Below are 16,633 nucleotides of genomic sequence, written 5' to 3' on the forward strand. Positions count from 1 at the left end.
GAGCACATCTATTGCTGCTGGTCTAGTTAGAACTTCCTTTCGAGTGATTGCTGAGAGCCTGCATCTGTGCCCAGCTGAGCAAAGCTGTGTCTGTCCTCCCACCTCTGAGGGGACTGCCCACAGCTGCCTCTGTCTTTGGCACTCTCCCTGCACACTAGTGCCATGATTCTCACCCAATGCCATCCTATCTATTCACATGTGAGGACCCACCAAGGTGACTGGATCTGTGCTGGCAGAGAATTTGCTCGTAAGGTGTGAGAGTACTTGTTCTGGGGTCGGTTCTGGTTGCGTTTGGCCCTTTTATGGTGCAGGCGTCAGTCGTTGCTCCAGGATGTCAGAACCTATGCAAGACAGAAAAGATCATGAGAACTAGCCTTCATAGAATCATAGAAATTTACATTATGGAAGGAAGCTATTCGGCCTATTGTGTCTGCACCTGCTGACAAGTAGTCATCCAGTCTAATCCCACTCTCTGGCTCTTAATCCATAACCTTGTAGGTTATAGCAGAATGCAAGTACTTTCTAAATGTTATTAAGTTTTCTACCTCTGACATCCTTTCAGGCTGTGAGTTCCAGATCTCTACCACCCTCTGGGTGAAAAAACTTCCCCTCCATAATGGCTGCCATGGTCTGCCTAAATTGGGTTGACACTTGCACAGTAATTTAAACTGAATTGTTCCACATTCCCTTGAAAGGCGAAGACTGAAAGGGGATATGATAGAATTGCTTAAAATTCTGAAAAGATTGTACAAATTGATTCCAAGTAAGCTTTTCTGTCATGTACAGAATTGAAGGAGAAGAAGTGAAATTAAGGCCACCAAAAGAACATGGACAGCTGGGAGGAACCTTTTTACTAAAAGAGTGATATATGGAACAGATTACCCGCACAGATGCTGGAACAAGAAATGTTAATGGGTTTCAAGAAGGAAGTAGACAGGTCTTGCCAATAAATGGGATTCAGAGTTATTAGAAATGCACCAAGGGAATACTGTGGATAGGTCGGTTAGATGGATCAAATATTGTCTCGTGCATGAAACTATGTTAGCATTATTGTTGACCTAAAGCTACTCATTTGGGCGGCTAAGTGTCAGATGTTGGTGGACTTGCAATAGTTTGTACTATGGAATTAAAATATGTGGTTTGTTATCCATAGTTCCCCATGAGGTTTGATCTGAGCTCTGGCATTGGGAGGTGATGCCATTTAAAAAACCATCAAGGGAGTCTTAGGCGGGCATTAGAAGAGGCCCTTGAAGTCCTGTTCAACCCTGAGCTGAGCTTCATCTTAATGTTTGATCATTATCATAATCCCTTTCTTCTACCTGGAAAGGATTGTCTCTTTTCTTTCTGAAAACTACTTGGACCCTAACCATACCTGTTTATTGCCTAGATTTCGACTTCTCCCCACTCCCTCTGCTCCAACAACAGCAGCTACTCATGCAGCTTCTATGATGCTATCCCCTGGAACTCTGAACCAAAGTCCTTCACCTCATTGCCTTTCACCTCATTGTTTCCTGCCGGTTTCCAAAGCCCCCTAAAAAATGTATTCCCTATTCTCCCCTCACACCACCCCTACTTGCCCTCTTATGCTCTTTGTGCCCCTTCTTATGAAGTATTCTGAGTTCCCGTTCTTTACCTGAGAAGTAATATAGAAGCTTAAGTTCTTGAAACAGACCCTCATCCAACCAAGGACAGGGAGACTGAGAGTGGAGTCAATAAATCAATTTTTAAATTCAAAGTAAGAGGTCTTGTAAAATAAATAAAACATTGCCTGTATGTTCTATCTATTCGAGTTACCAAAATAACCCCACTACTTGACATATGAAAGTAATCTTGTCTGTGAGTTTTAAGCTTAAAATGAAGATTATGATTATGGAATAATACTGTATCCTGAAATTAATAGTTAAACATATACATTTATCAATAAATATTTGGATCATATTATTCCTCCCTTCTGGAGGATGAAATGCTTTTTTGATTGCACAGTTTGACATAGTTAAGTACAGGTTTGATTGACATGATTGAAGTAAAGATATAATTATTTTATGTAGTGATTCAGTTGCAGTTTTTTTTCTTCATAATTTTACTCATTACAGCTATTCTTGGTCCAGCTTGGAAATTGTGTGATAAAACCTTGGGCTTCTCAAAACATTCAAGTTTTGCACGCACCACAGATGAGATAGTGGGCACAATGAGAAAGTGGGCAGAATTTCTGCCCCCATATGGGGGTGAGTATGGAGGCAAGAGGGTGCGAAGATTCACGCCACAGGCTGGCATGCCGGTTTTCTGGCACCATCCTGTCCCGGGCCATTTTCCCGGAGGTGGGATCAGGGGCAGAAAGGCTCCCCGCCCCCCTCTCCTCCCCACCCGCAAGCAGTAGGTAGGCAGTAAGGTAGGCAACAGGCCACTTATCAGAGGCTGACTGGAATTTTCTAGTGGGCCTGTTGGACCCAGCAGCATTAGGAATAGACCAGCTGTCCAGAGGCAGTCTTCCTCTCTGCCTACTAGATTACAGCTGTGGCCACAGGCCAGCCTGTGAAGGGGATATCCCTCCACGATGGTGGCCTAACTGCTGTAGCTATTTGTTAATTAAGAAGTTTTTAAAGTTGCTGATGGAGGCTCTGTCTCTCTCACACACACACGCAAGCACACACCTGAAAGGGCAGCCTGCATTTTCTTCCAAGCTGGAGGGCCTCCTATTGGCCCTCCAGCTTTGAGAGCCTGCCCGCCACCCTTAATTGGCACGCCTTCTGGCCACTAATTGGGCAATTCAGAGAGTGCCGCTGCCGGATGACAGCTTCCGCATAGTGCGGGGTTGGGACCCTCATGTGACCCTGATGTCAGGATCCCGATCCAAAAGGCAAAACCCTGCCTCAGTACGTCAGTGCACTGGTCTGCTACAACATGGAGTGGTAGAGCACGTGTTCTTGCCCATCGTTCTCTACAATCTCACCCCTAGCCAATTGATGGTGGCCACAACATGGAGGCAAATTGTTTCCTGTAAAGAAGGAAGGAAGAGATAGTCAATCGACAACTCTTGTGTGTTCCTTCAACAGGCCAATTCAGAATACAGATGGCAAGAGTTCAGATTGACCAGTTGTGCTCTTTGTTCAAGTGTGGTCTGGGAGGTGAAGAAAAAAAATGCAGAACTGGTAGAAAGAAACCTGGAAAAAATTAGAAAAGAAAGAAATGAATAAAATACAAATTTAGTGCCTATGACAATGGCCAGAATTGCGTATTCCAGCTCCTGCCAATCTGATAAGTTCTTGAGATCACATTACTGTCAGCTGGTATTGTGATGAAGAGGATTGAGAGCACAGAGGAGAGAATGTCAGGCTGGATTGTTAATCATCCTATGGGAAAGAGTTCAAGGCAATAACTATGCAGAGTTCAGCATAGAGGGTGGCTACCATCGCCATGAGCTGACTTCTATAGTGCCTGAAGCTGTAATCACCAGCATTGTATGGGAAGCAACAGTTACTGTGCTTGTGTAATACTTTTGAACACTTGGCCTCTCCTATTTCAGGCCATGCATCTGTTTTCTGACTGGTCTATCATTCTTTTTCTAGGCAAAACTGATCTGATCAATAACCTGTTGCTTGATGCTGGATTTACCAGTGAACTTGTTACAAGCCATTGGACTAAACAAAATCCGTAAGTTCTGACTTCCCATTTCATATGAATTGTACTAAGTTTTAAAAGGTAAACTTTTGCTCCAACGCATTTGTATTTACACTATAAGCATAAATGCACACTTAGGCTTGGATTTGACATCTCCGAAATAGACAGCGATGGAGGCATTGGGGGCCATAAAACTGCATGGGGTGGCATTGGGTCAGCCGTCCAACGTCTGCGCGCTGGAGTCACATTTTACATGCGGCAGATGGGAAGCCGCTTGGGGACGCCACTCGCATTTGCAAAATGAGCAATTGACAGCTATGTAAGATGGTCTATTGCCTAGCTAACTATGATTGTATGGGCCCCTCCAGATTTAACAGTAAGTGTATGGGAAACATGGGGCGTCAGAGCCTCAGCAGGTTTTAAAGAGTGGCAACAGGGCAGCAGCTGTTGTCAGCAGCCGTGGAGTGAGGCAGTTTTCATTCATGGGTAGGAAGGAGTCGGGAAGCCATTGATCTAGACTCGAGCCCCCTTTAATGCTATTGTGGTCTTGGCAGGAGGAGCATTTGAGAAGGGCCTGAGGCAGGGTTGGTGTGGGCCTTGTTGCAGCATCTACTGACAGGCTGGCCCAGTCAGACCGGCAGTGCCCCAGTGCCATGGACATCATTCATTCAGGCGGTGGGTCCTCCAGTGAGGAGGAGAACCAGAGACGGAGGGAGGTGTGGATTTCTTCCAAGGATGATGGAGGGTTCAATGTTCAGAGGTTGGTTACAGGGAAAGGTACTGCAGCAAAGGATGTTTATGTCAGGTCTTGGATGTTGACAGCCCTTTAAACATGGCACCAGCACTCCTGCATCAATTGACGATGTAACCGACACTTCAACGCCTGCCTCTGGCTGCTTAGTTGCTGGCCACCCCTCCTGCTGGTCGTTAATTGGCTGGTTGGTGTGAGATCACTATGGGAATGGGAGTCAGAACGGGAGGGCCTTCCTTTTCCCACCGGGCCCTGTAAAATCCTGGCCATTGTATCTGTTTTAACCAGACTTGTCATTTTAAGTAGTTTGGTATATGTTATGTGGAATGGAATAAGTATTAAGCACATTTTTAATTTTTCAAAAATTGTACACGACACTTCATTTTTTACAAAAATATTCATTGGATATCTTTTTGGAATTTGTGTTACTGAGGATGAAACATAGATTAACTGGTCTGCCCCCAGCCCAATCAGAATATACAATGACAGCAAATCACCAAACTGGCACAAGGTGATCCTAAATTTCTCACGGGAATATATCGGGTGGTTGGAACCAGAATGGCACTGGATTACAGTCTTCTGTTTTGCATTTCTTTTGATTAACTTAAACCTACTATTACGGTGAAGCAGCAACTAGTTTTGAATTTCATTTGGAATCACATTTATTTTGGAGAAACTGTATTTTAAAAAAAAGTGCTCTAACTGATGAAGTGTTGACAGCAGGCAGCATATTAGTTTTCTGAGAAATCTGCTCTTAGCTAATGCAGGAACTGAACTTAACCCACAAACTCAAGACACTGAATTTCAAATGTCAGGAGGTTCCATTCAAAGGAAAAATATTTGAATGTCATTGACTTCCTTTGTGGAAACTGTCTAAGGATGAAAGATAAATTGAAGGGCTAATGATTTTCAAGTTGCCTTTCTTAAAGATTTTGCCTTAAAGTGTTATGTTTCTTGAGATTTAAAACTATATTGAAACAGGAACAAATAAATTCATTCTTTGTTCAATTTAGTGGATTTCAACTCCTGTAACTTTGTACAGTTGTTCACTCAATAGCTGTGCACACATTTTTCCTGGTGTCAATTTCAGATCAGTTTCAGGAAACAAAAATGAGTCAAACAGTATATACAGTAGTTTTTTTTTTCTTTTGCTATGTCATGCTGACATTACTTTCTTACAATTCAGAAACAAATGTAAATAAAAAGGACATATAAAATAGAGAGATAATGAACTCTATATCCAGATCAAAACCAAATTAAAAATTATGTTTTTGGTTTGGACTTGCTTCCAGTCCAACCTTGGATATTTTTCATTTACTGTTGTGGGCCATAAATAAATAGATTGCTACAATTAAAAAAAAAAGTCAAAAGTGCAGAAATGTGTTTACCAAGCTTTATCAAGCCCATCAACATAATGGGAATGAATGTAATCAATATTATTCAAAGTTGTGTGTTTGCAATGTTATTCACAACTTGTCACTAACACAAAATTGATGTGCATCTTCAGTGGCCGGGAGTTCTTGCCATCACAGCATGTGCTCCAGGTCCTGGATAGTTTTCCTCAGTCAAGGAGAATGTGTGTTTTTTAAATGGACTTTCTGGTCTCCACCAGGGAGTCTGTCTAGAGAGGGATACAGCGATTGGTTGCAGCATTGTGATGTCGCTGGTTGCTTCTGTGTTACCTGTCAAACTTCTGTAAAATTATTTATTTTTTAAAGGTGTCTACACATATGCAATTAATCACCCTGTGAGACTGTGGTTAGAATGGACCACTGGAGGGATCTGACTGCTATTTGGTTTACACTAATCACACAGCACTACTCCAAAACTGACATTGGTTCATGTTTAGTGTGTAATATTACAAATCAATGAAAAAAGTTCAACCTGCCATGATAGGTCTCCATCTCCCCCCTCCATTAAACCTCAACCACAGGCATTTTACCCACTATATGCATCCTCTACCCTATATTTGATTGAAGGCTGATTCCTATATCTCTGCTCTGTCCTTTCCAGGTCACAGTCCTCTTCCACTTTGCTCTCACCCAGATCGAACCCTGAACCTCAATCTCTCTTAACTGGGTGTGATCTGGAATCTCTCAGAAAACCTTTCTTCCTTCCCACTCTGCCAGACAGCCACTGCCCCTGCCTGGTACCTCCCTGCTCAATCTCCAGAGCAAGAGCTGGAAAGTGGGATTATGCTGGATAGATTTTTTTTCAACCAGCACAGACACAATGGGCTGTACATTTTCTGTTTCTCAATACCCACCTTTGGGGTGTTGCCTTCAATTTTGTTGCATATTTTGGCCTGCATCAAAGGTAAAAGATGCAAATTGAGGAAGTCAGTGAACAAAGCCACCCAAAAGACACAGTGACTTAAACAAAGAAGGCCACAAAGAGATAGGCCGGAATTTTACACCACCCCAGCGAGCCGGATGGTGGCGTAAAATTGAGCGGGAGGCTCCGGGAGGCCTTCCCAACCTGCTCTCACCTCCGGCCAACTTTATGGAAGTCGGGGAGGGGGGGTTGTGGGAGAAACGGTCTACCTGCCCCATGCCAATCAACGCTGTTAAGTGGCTACTTAACGGCCACTTAAGGGCCTCCGCCTGCCTTCACGGGTATTTTACCCAATGCAAGTGAGCCTGCTGGGGGTGTAAAAGGCCACCCAGTGAGAGCTGCCAGCCTTTCCGCGCTGTGGTGGGGGGGTGCCCTGACAATCGGGCACACCCCCCCCCCTCACCAAACGAACACACTTGCCTCACTGAGACACGACCAATCACCCTGGTGAGGCATCCAAAACCTACCTTGGATCCCGGCTCCATGCATCCTCCTTGGTCGGCTGGGCTGCAGTCCCAGCACTGGCCACCGCTCCCGGTGGCGCTGCTGGGACTAAGAGCTGCGGGCCCAATAATTGCCTGGCAGCTCAATGAGGCGGGATTTCCTCACTCAAGTGGGTGGAATTCCCGCCTCGGGACAATTAAAGCCCGGGGACCCGTAAAATGCGGGACGGATCCCTGGGCTAGGCGGAAGCGGGACATTTTCGTCGGTGGCAAACTCTCGTCCGCCAAACGTAAAATTCCAGCCACAGAGAGGGAAAAAATGACAGAGAATATGTCAAAAGCTTACAGATAAACGAAAAGTAGCAGACAAATAAATCAACAGAGTGGAACAAACAAAAATAATTGGATAATTGGAGCAAGATGCACAATTTTAAAGTCATATATTTTGTCTTTACATATTTCCAATGTAAATTTCTACATTCTCAATTATTGTGAAAACTGCCTGTCTCAACTTGCCGAATTGTAACCACACGAGTGCATTGTTTCCACTGGGAAGGGAGTAGTATAATCACAGTATAACAAGTATATACAAGAAGGTTCCATTATAAATGTGGATATAAGAATTTACAATGGCAAATGTTGACAGAAATTGTGCTTTGACTTAACATTTTAAATAAGTATATAGTACAGTATTCAACTTATTATGCATGCTTTTTCTTCCAGGGTGCTTGCTATTGAGCTTTGCCTTTCTAGTAATATAACAACATAGTGACTGACAAAACAGATCTTGAATATGTATATGTGTGTATATAATTCTAATATACCTTCTTCTTACAGAATTGTATCTAACATTATTCTTTGCAGTACACTCCTCATCATTGGAAAACTTTGGGTGAACACATCTAATGCTGAACTTACAGATGCACTAGTCACTACATGAATATTTTAATTTGCTCTGTGTGCACTCCAAATAACAGACTCTGAAAAGGGTAATTATCCAAAATCTGAAAGTGTTTCACAAGGTGAAGTGAAATCCTTCACTGAAAACTTTGTCCCAAATTTTGAAAGCAAACCATTGTAAGCATTCCACTGATCTCGACAGTTCCAGTATTTTCTCTCATGATGTCATACGTTTAATCCAGCCAACCAAATATGAGTGGGTGAATTAAAATATGGCGCACTTCCCATCATTTATGCCTCAGTAACACTGGATGGAAAGGATGCCTGCTCGTCCCTGATATCCAGTGCTTTAGGGGTTAACTTTTCAAAGCCAGTTTATCTTAATGCAATCCATCTCAGAGTAATGGACTGCATTAGGGAAACTGTTGTGGTATATAACCAGCCACCTATTTTTGAAACTGTTCGCCAGGCCCATGCAGCCAGGTGCTGCAGTGATTTTCCTGCCCTCCTCCCAACCACAACACAAGGCAGGCACCCCCTGGTACTGTTAAGGATCTCAGTGCCTGAAAAATATTGTAAGATCTTTCACCATAGGAAATGGGTAAGGGTGAGGGATATGTGGACGTCCCGCTCTAATGACAATCTGCTACTATGGCAATAGTCCGAAAATTCGCCCAATGCTGTAAAAGCAGGAAATACATTCCACACAGTGGGAAAAAGCTGCAGTTCCCCATCAAGAATCAGAGTACCATTATATGTAGGAAAGTTCTGTGATGCCACTCTAATAAACTAACTTTTCTTTATAAAATAGGGCTGGAGTTCTTGCCAGATTTGTAGCCACAGATGGTGGAATTACCAGGATTTATCCCAAAAGGTAGGAATTTTGCAACAAATGGTGCATGTCTTGGGAACAGTTGTGCTTTCATTCCGTCCAATTACAGGATACTATTCAATGTCGCTGTTAGTTGAGGATTGGGGTTTATCCTGTGGGGGCACAGAAGTCGAGACAATGGAGGTGGGGGAGTTTAATAAGCGGGGGCTGATCCCAGGGTCCCGGGGTGGGTGGGGAAGTGATGGTGGGGACATTTGAGACCTCAAAGGGCAGGTTGGAGGCCTGGGCTGTGGGGAGATCAGAGGCCTCATTCAAAAGGTTGCGGGGTGTTGGTGGGGGGTGCTGCCCGATCATAGGAGTTGCTCAGGTAGGCATGTTGGATCCAGGAGGTGGGTGTAAAAGCCTCCTGGGTCCACCCAGCCCTCGCCTCCCGGGATCCGCCCGGCCCTCGCCTCCCGGGATCCGCCCGGCCCTCGCCTCCCGGGATCCGCCCAGCCCTCGCCTCCCAGGATCCGCCCGGCCCTCGCCTCCCGGGATCCGCCCAGCCCTCGCCTCCCGGGTTTTGCCCAGCCCTCGCCTGGTTGTTCCCAAGGCTCAGTAAATGCAGCCCACCACAGTTAAAATTGAAAAGCTGTATCACAATGAGGCCCACAGCCTCGTTATCATATATTTAAATTACCAACCCCCCTCCTTCATATAGGTTGGTCACCCACCCACTTTCCCATCTCAGTTAAGTTCAGAAGTGGGCTACTTGGAGGTGGGTTTGGGTCGGGAATGAAATTTTTAAGATTTTAGTCCACCCGACCTAAACCTGCCCTTCCCACCCTTTTATTTTGTTAAAATCCCCCCCCCCCCCCCACCCCCCATATTTCAAATCCTCACCCCTAGTATAGGGTCCACTTTAGGCTGACTTGATAACTTAGGAACAGCAAAATCAGCAGTGATTTCTAGTCAGTACTGTAAGGGTGCTATAAAACAAGTGATAATTAAGTCCACATCGAACCAATGTCCTAACCTCACCTTGTAATCTAAAGTGTTAAAATGGATCTGGTAAAGAAATAGGCTGTAAACAATTGGATGTAGTGGTATAGGTTTGTCGCTTAATGGATTGGTCCTAGACAGCTGGAGGCAGTGTGAGTGAGAGTTAGTTAAATTGGAGCATGGAATGTATGGAATGAAAAAATCACCTCTCCAAAATATAAATGAACAGGGCTGACGACATGTGTATAGGTCCAAACTGTAACCTATTTCATTCATCTTTGGATTCCTTAGCATTGCTCTCTCAATGATGTCTGGCATCCATCACCTCATGCTACTGAAGGTTTACATTGCAATATTAAAAACAAACACATTAACCTTTCTGCCTATTATTTATAATATTTGTTACTAAAAGCATAGAATCCGATTTTGATCCATTGTTGCCTTTTTCTGTTGACTACACGTCACTTTGATGTGGTGCTGTTCTTTTTGCATGTTTACAATCAAGCCCTGTTCAAATCATAGGTGGAAGCGAAACTCTGGACATGTTTAAACTCCTCATTCTTCTTGGGCTCGTGTATGAACCCTTCTGATCGCATCATTCACTTCTGTGGAGTGCCAGTACAAAGACAAATGCCTGCCTGTGGTTCAATCAGTGGACACGCTTTAGGCCCAACATTCCAATACATATGAAGTGCACCAGAGTAGATCCAAAGTGAGAAGGCCTAAGTTCCGAGGGTATGGTCATTTCCATACTCAGGGTGGGCAGCCTGCATTTATAACAGTGCATCAATGGCACCTCCCCTAATCCACCATGGGAAGAAGAAAGGCTTTGGGAATAGATCTTTTTCAAAAAAAATCTCTTCCATTCCTCATGAAGCAAGTAGGCCTCGAGTTGAAGGTATTCGATCTCCTTTGGGATCGATTACTGATGTAGTCTTGGGTGCCTTGGGCCTTCAGCTGGACTCAAACGTCTTCAGTTGGCAAGAGTTTCCCTGAGGCCTTAAAAAGGGTGCAGTGGGCAAAATTCCAAGGGTTGTCTGGGAACTCCACCAGACATGTTGCCTTGATGTGTTGGGGTGGATAAACGATTTGCTTTCATTACCTTCCATTCTTCAGCCTATCACTCGGATCCTCACACAACGTGAAAGCCTGGCTGAAGTGAGTCATGCACCATTTTCCAAGACCCTGCAGCAGTTCCATCAGAGAAACCCTAGGGCCTGATTGAAATCTTGCCTTTTGTGCCGAAAATAGACGTTATTGCGAATTGATCAGCTTCATGATTATAGCAGATGCTCGTAGTAGATTCTGTTTTAATCCACTGATGAGAAATGCAGGGCTTTTATTTTGCAACTTAATTGAGAAGCAGTCTATATTTACAAGTTTCTCCTTCCCTTTGATAACTCTATAGAAAAGATCATGGCCGGAATTTTTTGCATGGCGGACGGGAGCCGTTCACCGACCAAGAAGTCAGTGGCGATCCTGCCTCTGCCGGGGCTGGGGTCCAGTCCAGATTTTACGGTGTCCGGGCCCTTAATTGGTCATAAACGGGACATCCACCTCATTGAGGCAGGAAGTCCCGCCTAATTGAACTCCTGACCAATCAGCGGGCCGGCAGCTCTTAAGTCCCAACAGCACCACCGGGAATAGTGGCTATTGCTGGGACTGCAACCCAGCTTCCACATGAAGAGGAAGGACAGCCCCAGAGAAAGGTAGGTTTTTGGAGCCTCGCTGGGGGTAATCGGTCAAGCCTCGGCAAGGCAAGGGGGAGCGTGGGTGCTGGGGGTGGTTGGGGCATCGGGGGCGGCCCTCCGTCGGGCACAGGATGCCAATTAGGAGGGCCCCCCCTCACCCAGGTCGTCAGAAAGCTGTCTACCTTTGTCAAGCCGTTTTTCTCAGGCCTTGGCCGCCCACCTGCCAACCGTAAAATCCCTGTGGCAGTGGGTGGAGGCTCTTCAGTGGCCATTAATTGGCCACATAAGGGCCTTGACTGGGCTGGGGTGGGCGTAAAATGACGGTGGATGCGGGAGTGGTACGGGAAGGGCCCCCGAGCCTCCCATTCCATTTTACACCCCCGCCACTAGCCCGCTCTTTGCGGGGGGTGGGGGGCATAAAATTCTGGCCCATGGGTCTAGAAAATTTTGAAGATTTTATTCTAGTGCGGGTTAAAGTATGATTCTCCTTATTTCACAAATATTATTTCCTTTTTAGTGCTGGAGACGAATGGACAGAAAATCCAGAGACATATGAAGCAAGCTACTATAAAAGGAGCCTAAACAACAATATTTACATCTTCACTGCACCTTACATCAACAGTAAGATTACTGTGCTTTATTCAATAGGGAATCCTTACCAGTGATGGTTGGAAATTGAAGTCATTATTGTGGAAAAATATTGATTTTAATGGCGGGGCTCATTTCAATTTTTAAACCTGCCTCCTGCTTGAAGCTGGTGGTAATGATGTGAGAGCTGCTGGTGGGAGAGGAAATTGATGTGGGAGCCAGAGTCCCAAGGGAATGAACTCCAGCATTAGGTAAGCGCTTGGAGGGATGAGCTGCAGAGCGAATGCCGGCCAGGGCTGCAGACACCAAAAGGTGAGCACCAACGTTCCCTGGAATTTTTTTTCAAGTGCGCGGGCGATTTTTAAAGTATGCATCCCCTTTAAATTTTTTCATGCAGCTGCACTTGCCTGGTAATTTAAAGGGGCTGACTTGTGCGTGGCCTGCATCAGGGCTTTTGGGTTCCCGCACGGCTGTGCAGCAGAGAGGGAACATTGCTGAGCACCCCAACTTCTCCTGGCCCATAATGGTTCCGCATGAAAGGAATATTTCTTATCTTACATTGGCCCCTCATTGCTACTCTGCAGATTCCCACCATAGTAGAGTAGGCAGGGTTGACATTGTGGGCCTCCCGAATCCGAGAGTTAAAATGGGGATGCAGTGCCAATGACATCATCAGGCTGTGACTTTTAGTTTTAAATTTAGGCCTCTGCCCACCTCTAACTGGAGCTTCAGCTGGCTTCAAATTCACAGAAGATAGAATGTCATCGAGCCGCTGGATAATTTTAACCGTTCCCCTCCCCACCCACTCATCATCCCACTGAGCTTGGGCCGGGTGAGGTGGTTAAAATCAACCCTGTTGCTTTCATAAAAGCTGCTGATTAAGCTTTCCTTGTATCTGAAATGTATAATCTGATTCCCATATAATAAATGGAATTGGTTATGAGGCTATAGAATACAATGTAAGCATTAGTGATTGAAGCAAAGGGTGACATTTTAACTCACTGAAAACCCATTCACTTACACATTTAAATTGGGCCCTATGTCGAGGAGTAAATGGAAATGGGAAAAAAGAGCAGACACATGGGAGTAAAAGGATTGTTCTCATGTGGAGGATAAATGCCAACATGGATTTGTTGGGCTGAATAAACTGTTTCCAATTTGTAATTTCTATGTAATTCTATAAGGCACTTTAACAGTTTCCAAATACTAGAGGCATAATGGTGTTTCTGAAACACAACAGGCTTGTTTTCCAAAGAAAATTTTGGAGCACTTTGCACATTCTCGAGACATCCCAAAGTGTGGTACAGCCAAGGATTTACTTTTGAAATGTAGTCGCTGTTGTTCTGCAGGAAAATGTGGCTGCCAATTTGCACACAGCAAGGCTTCATAAACAAGGAATGAGCTTAACGACCAGGTAGTCTGTTTTAGAGGCATTGGTTGAAGACTGAATGTTGGTCAGGACATGCTTCTTCCAAAGAGTGCCATTGGATCTTTTACATCCACCTACAAAGTGAGACAGGGGCTGGAATTTATAAACTCACACGTCACGGAACGCATGACATTAAACACGGCAGCTCATTTAAATGGCTGGGGCAGACTGCCCCTCCCGATGACATGGAGGGGGCGGCGGTCCACCCCTGGCAAAGGCTTAAACCCCTTTCACTTCATTTCAATATTAAAAGATATAGTTAGTTAAAATCGAATCAACAAAATGAAGTAAATGTGTCTAGCCCCTCTCCCACCCCCAATAACCACAGAATTCATCCCTTGTCCTCTTCACCCCGCCCCCCCCCCCCCCACCACCTCCACCAAAATACTTACCTTGTGCACCTGACCTTTGCCCCCCTCTGTCCCCGCCACACACACAGTTCACAAACTTTAATCTTTACCCCTTCCCACCATCCTCTACACCAATCGGACGGAGGAGTTTGAACCCGCTCCCCCCACCCCGCATTGCACTGAGATACTTACCTGCGTCCCCCCCACCACCACCACTAGTGTCCCACATCAGATCCCTGGAGGGGTATCCGAAGGCGTGGGAGTGCCGGCCACCAGCACCAATATGGCACCGGAATGGTGGGAGCGGGCATCTACTTAATTCATTGATTTAAATAAATTTCCCTATGCTAATTTTTCTGCCGTCGCTGAGCCGCCATGAGGCCTTGCCGCCGCTGCCAATATCAGGCCGGGCCTTCTTGGCATCGAGGCCCATTGCGGGCCTCTGTCAGAGGGATTTTCCGCCCCCCCCCCCTTCCATGACCCCCAACATTGGGGGGGGGCTGTAAAATCCAGCCCAGGGTCTCAAGGTTAACATTTCAGCCAAAAGGCAGAAGCTCTGACGATGCATCATCCCCTCAGTAATACACTGAAGTATCAGCTTAGACTTATGTGCTCAAGTCATGCAATGGGGTTTGAACCCATAACCATCTCAATCTGCAATCCACTGAGCGAAGCTCTTAACAAGTTTGCAGGGGATTAGTGAAGTTATCACTTTAAATCTTTCATCTATCTGCAGTCCTGCATTGTTGGTGTGAGCGTACTCTTTGACTGACACCATTACTTGCCGATCATGTAACTTCTCACACTACAATTATACAGTACGGATGTGTAAAACCAGTAAATCAGTCAGACAGACTGAAGTCAGATCAATTCAAGCATTAGGTTTAATCTTTAATCTGTCTTTGGAAGAAGAGTTAACTAATCTCGGCCACAGGAGCAACTGAGATGCTTTCATTTATCCTGGCACTCCAATCTGGTCTAAACCTAAATGCAATAAATGCTGACCTCAGAGCCAATAAGTGTTGCTTCCTAGCCAAGAAATGCAGGCCTTTCCAGTGATGTCCACATCCTGAGAATGATTTAAAAAAGTGAAAGATTGTTGTTCTTAATCACTATCCACTGACCCTGGAAAGAAAGTGCATATGTGAGTACCAGGTGAGCACAAGACCAGGTTCAGTTGTGATGCACTTTATGGTTAAATTACTAACTGACATTCATTGTCCCAGCTCACATCTGTCAAGTGGCCACTTGGCATCGGTACCAGAATGCTCCTGGCACCCATGGACCTGTACACCAACGGACCTGTACACCAACAGGACAGAGCACGTGCAGAAGAAGCTGGAAAGCAAATTTGAGGAAAGAAAATAGGTTTGATTGTCCTCCAGGCTGTCTGGTGGGTTTGGCCCAACATAGGTGAGGTACATTGCACCCCTGACCCTTGGCCCAGGCACACTCCTGCCCCTAGCAGAACAGAGCAGGAAACAGGAGCACAGATGCTAGCCTGAGAGGCCTTCAGGATCTTCAGTCTGCAGATGCAAACCACAGTGCATGTTTTTTTACTTTATTCATTTGGATAATGTGGGTATCGCTGGTAAACATTTATTGTCCATCATTTAACTGAGTGTCTTGTTAGGACATTCCAGAGGGCAGTTAAGAGTTAACCACATTGCTGTGGATCTGGTGTCACATTTGGCCAAACATGCTAAGGACAACTGATTTCCTTCCCTGAAGGAAGATGGTTTTAATTTTACATCAATCCGGTTGATACCTGGTGACCATTGCCATTGGTAGCTTTTTAATTATTTAGCAACTGGATTTTAAATTCCCCCAGTTATCATGGTGGGATTTGAATGCAGATCTCTGGATCATTAGTCCAGACCTCTGCATTACTAGTCCAATAACATAACCATTATACCACCGTCCCTGGTATGCCTCTGCCTGCGTATTGAGCAGACCATCAATGAGGAAGATAAAGTGGAAGGCTGAGTGTCCCCCCCTACTGTCTCATCTAACTGGTAACACTGGATCTGTGTTTACCACAGTCACAGGCCTGGTATCACCCACCTGGGAAAATCCAGGCACAGTGGAAGTGAAGACTTGATAAAATCGGTCATTGCCTCTTTTTTTCCTCTTGCTGCACCTGCGAACTAAACTTCCTCCAGGCTTAACGGAGGTGTAAGTACACCCAAATAAAACCTGAAGGAGTCACATTCAGAAAGATGGCTCGTGTTTATTTTTGTCATGGGTCCAAGTGGCGAGTGTATAAATCTGCTGCCTACGTGCTTGATGAGGTGAGTGATACTTAGTGGGGTGTTGGTAGACAGCAACACAAAGTCGACCAGTCAGGAGAAGGACTGGTGTTATTGCTTCTGTTCTTCACCGAGCAAACCTACAGCAATGACATAATTCCAGGTAAGATCCCAGAGTTCCTCGTCTGCCTGTTGTTGAATCCCAAAATGGATTTAAATGCCAGATTTCAGCGTGCTAATGATTTTCTGCAGCCATGATATTTTCCCAACAGCTGTTTTTGTTTCATTACAGCTTGGCAAAAATATATTATCCTGCCCTGTGATAGCTGCTGTTCTTGACATTTTACTGTTTGGTTAGCATCTGGGAACTGAAATGTTATTTTACCCTTGATGAAACACAGTGCCCGAAGAATAAGATCCCACTGTGCTACCACATGGCAGTATGTCATTATTGACAGGGAAACAGT

General features: G+C 45.1%; 1 protein-coding gene across 9 annotated transcripts in view; it reads left to right on the forward strand.

The window, feature by feature from the left end:
• LOC137384760 (voltage-dependent calcium channel subunit alpha-2/delta-1) overlaps window positions 1-16,633 on the forward strand; it is an 891,951-nt gene that overhangs the window by 826,250 nt on the left and 49,068 nt on the right. For all 9 annotated transcript variants that reach the window (XM_068059181.1, XM_068059179.1, XM_068059180.1 and 6 more), the window contains 3 exons: window positions 3,567-3,651; window positions 8,858-8,920; window positions 12,068-12,171. In XM_068059181.1, the coding sequence (XP_067915282.1) occupies window positions 3,567-3,651; window positions 8,858-8,920; window positions 12,068-12,171 (252 nt within the window). The remainder of the gene's footprint in view (window positions 1-3,566; window positions 3,652-8,857; window positions 8,921-12,067; window positions 12,172-16,633) is intronic.

This window comes from Heterodontus francisci, chromosome 27 (assembly GCF_036365525.1).
Source record: "Heterodontus francisci isolate sHetFra1 chromosome 27, sHetFra1.hap1, whole genome shotgun sequence".
NCBI lineage: Eukaryota > Metazoa > Chordata > Chondrichthyes > Heterodontiformes > Heterodontidae > Heterodontus > Heterodontus francisci.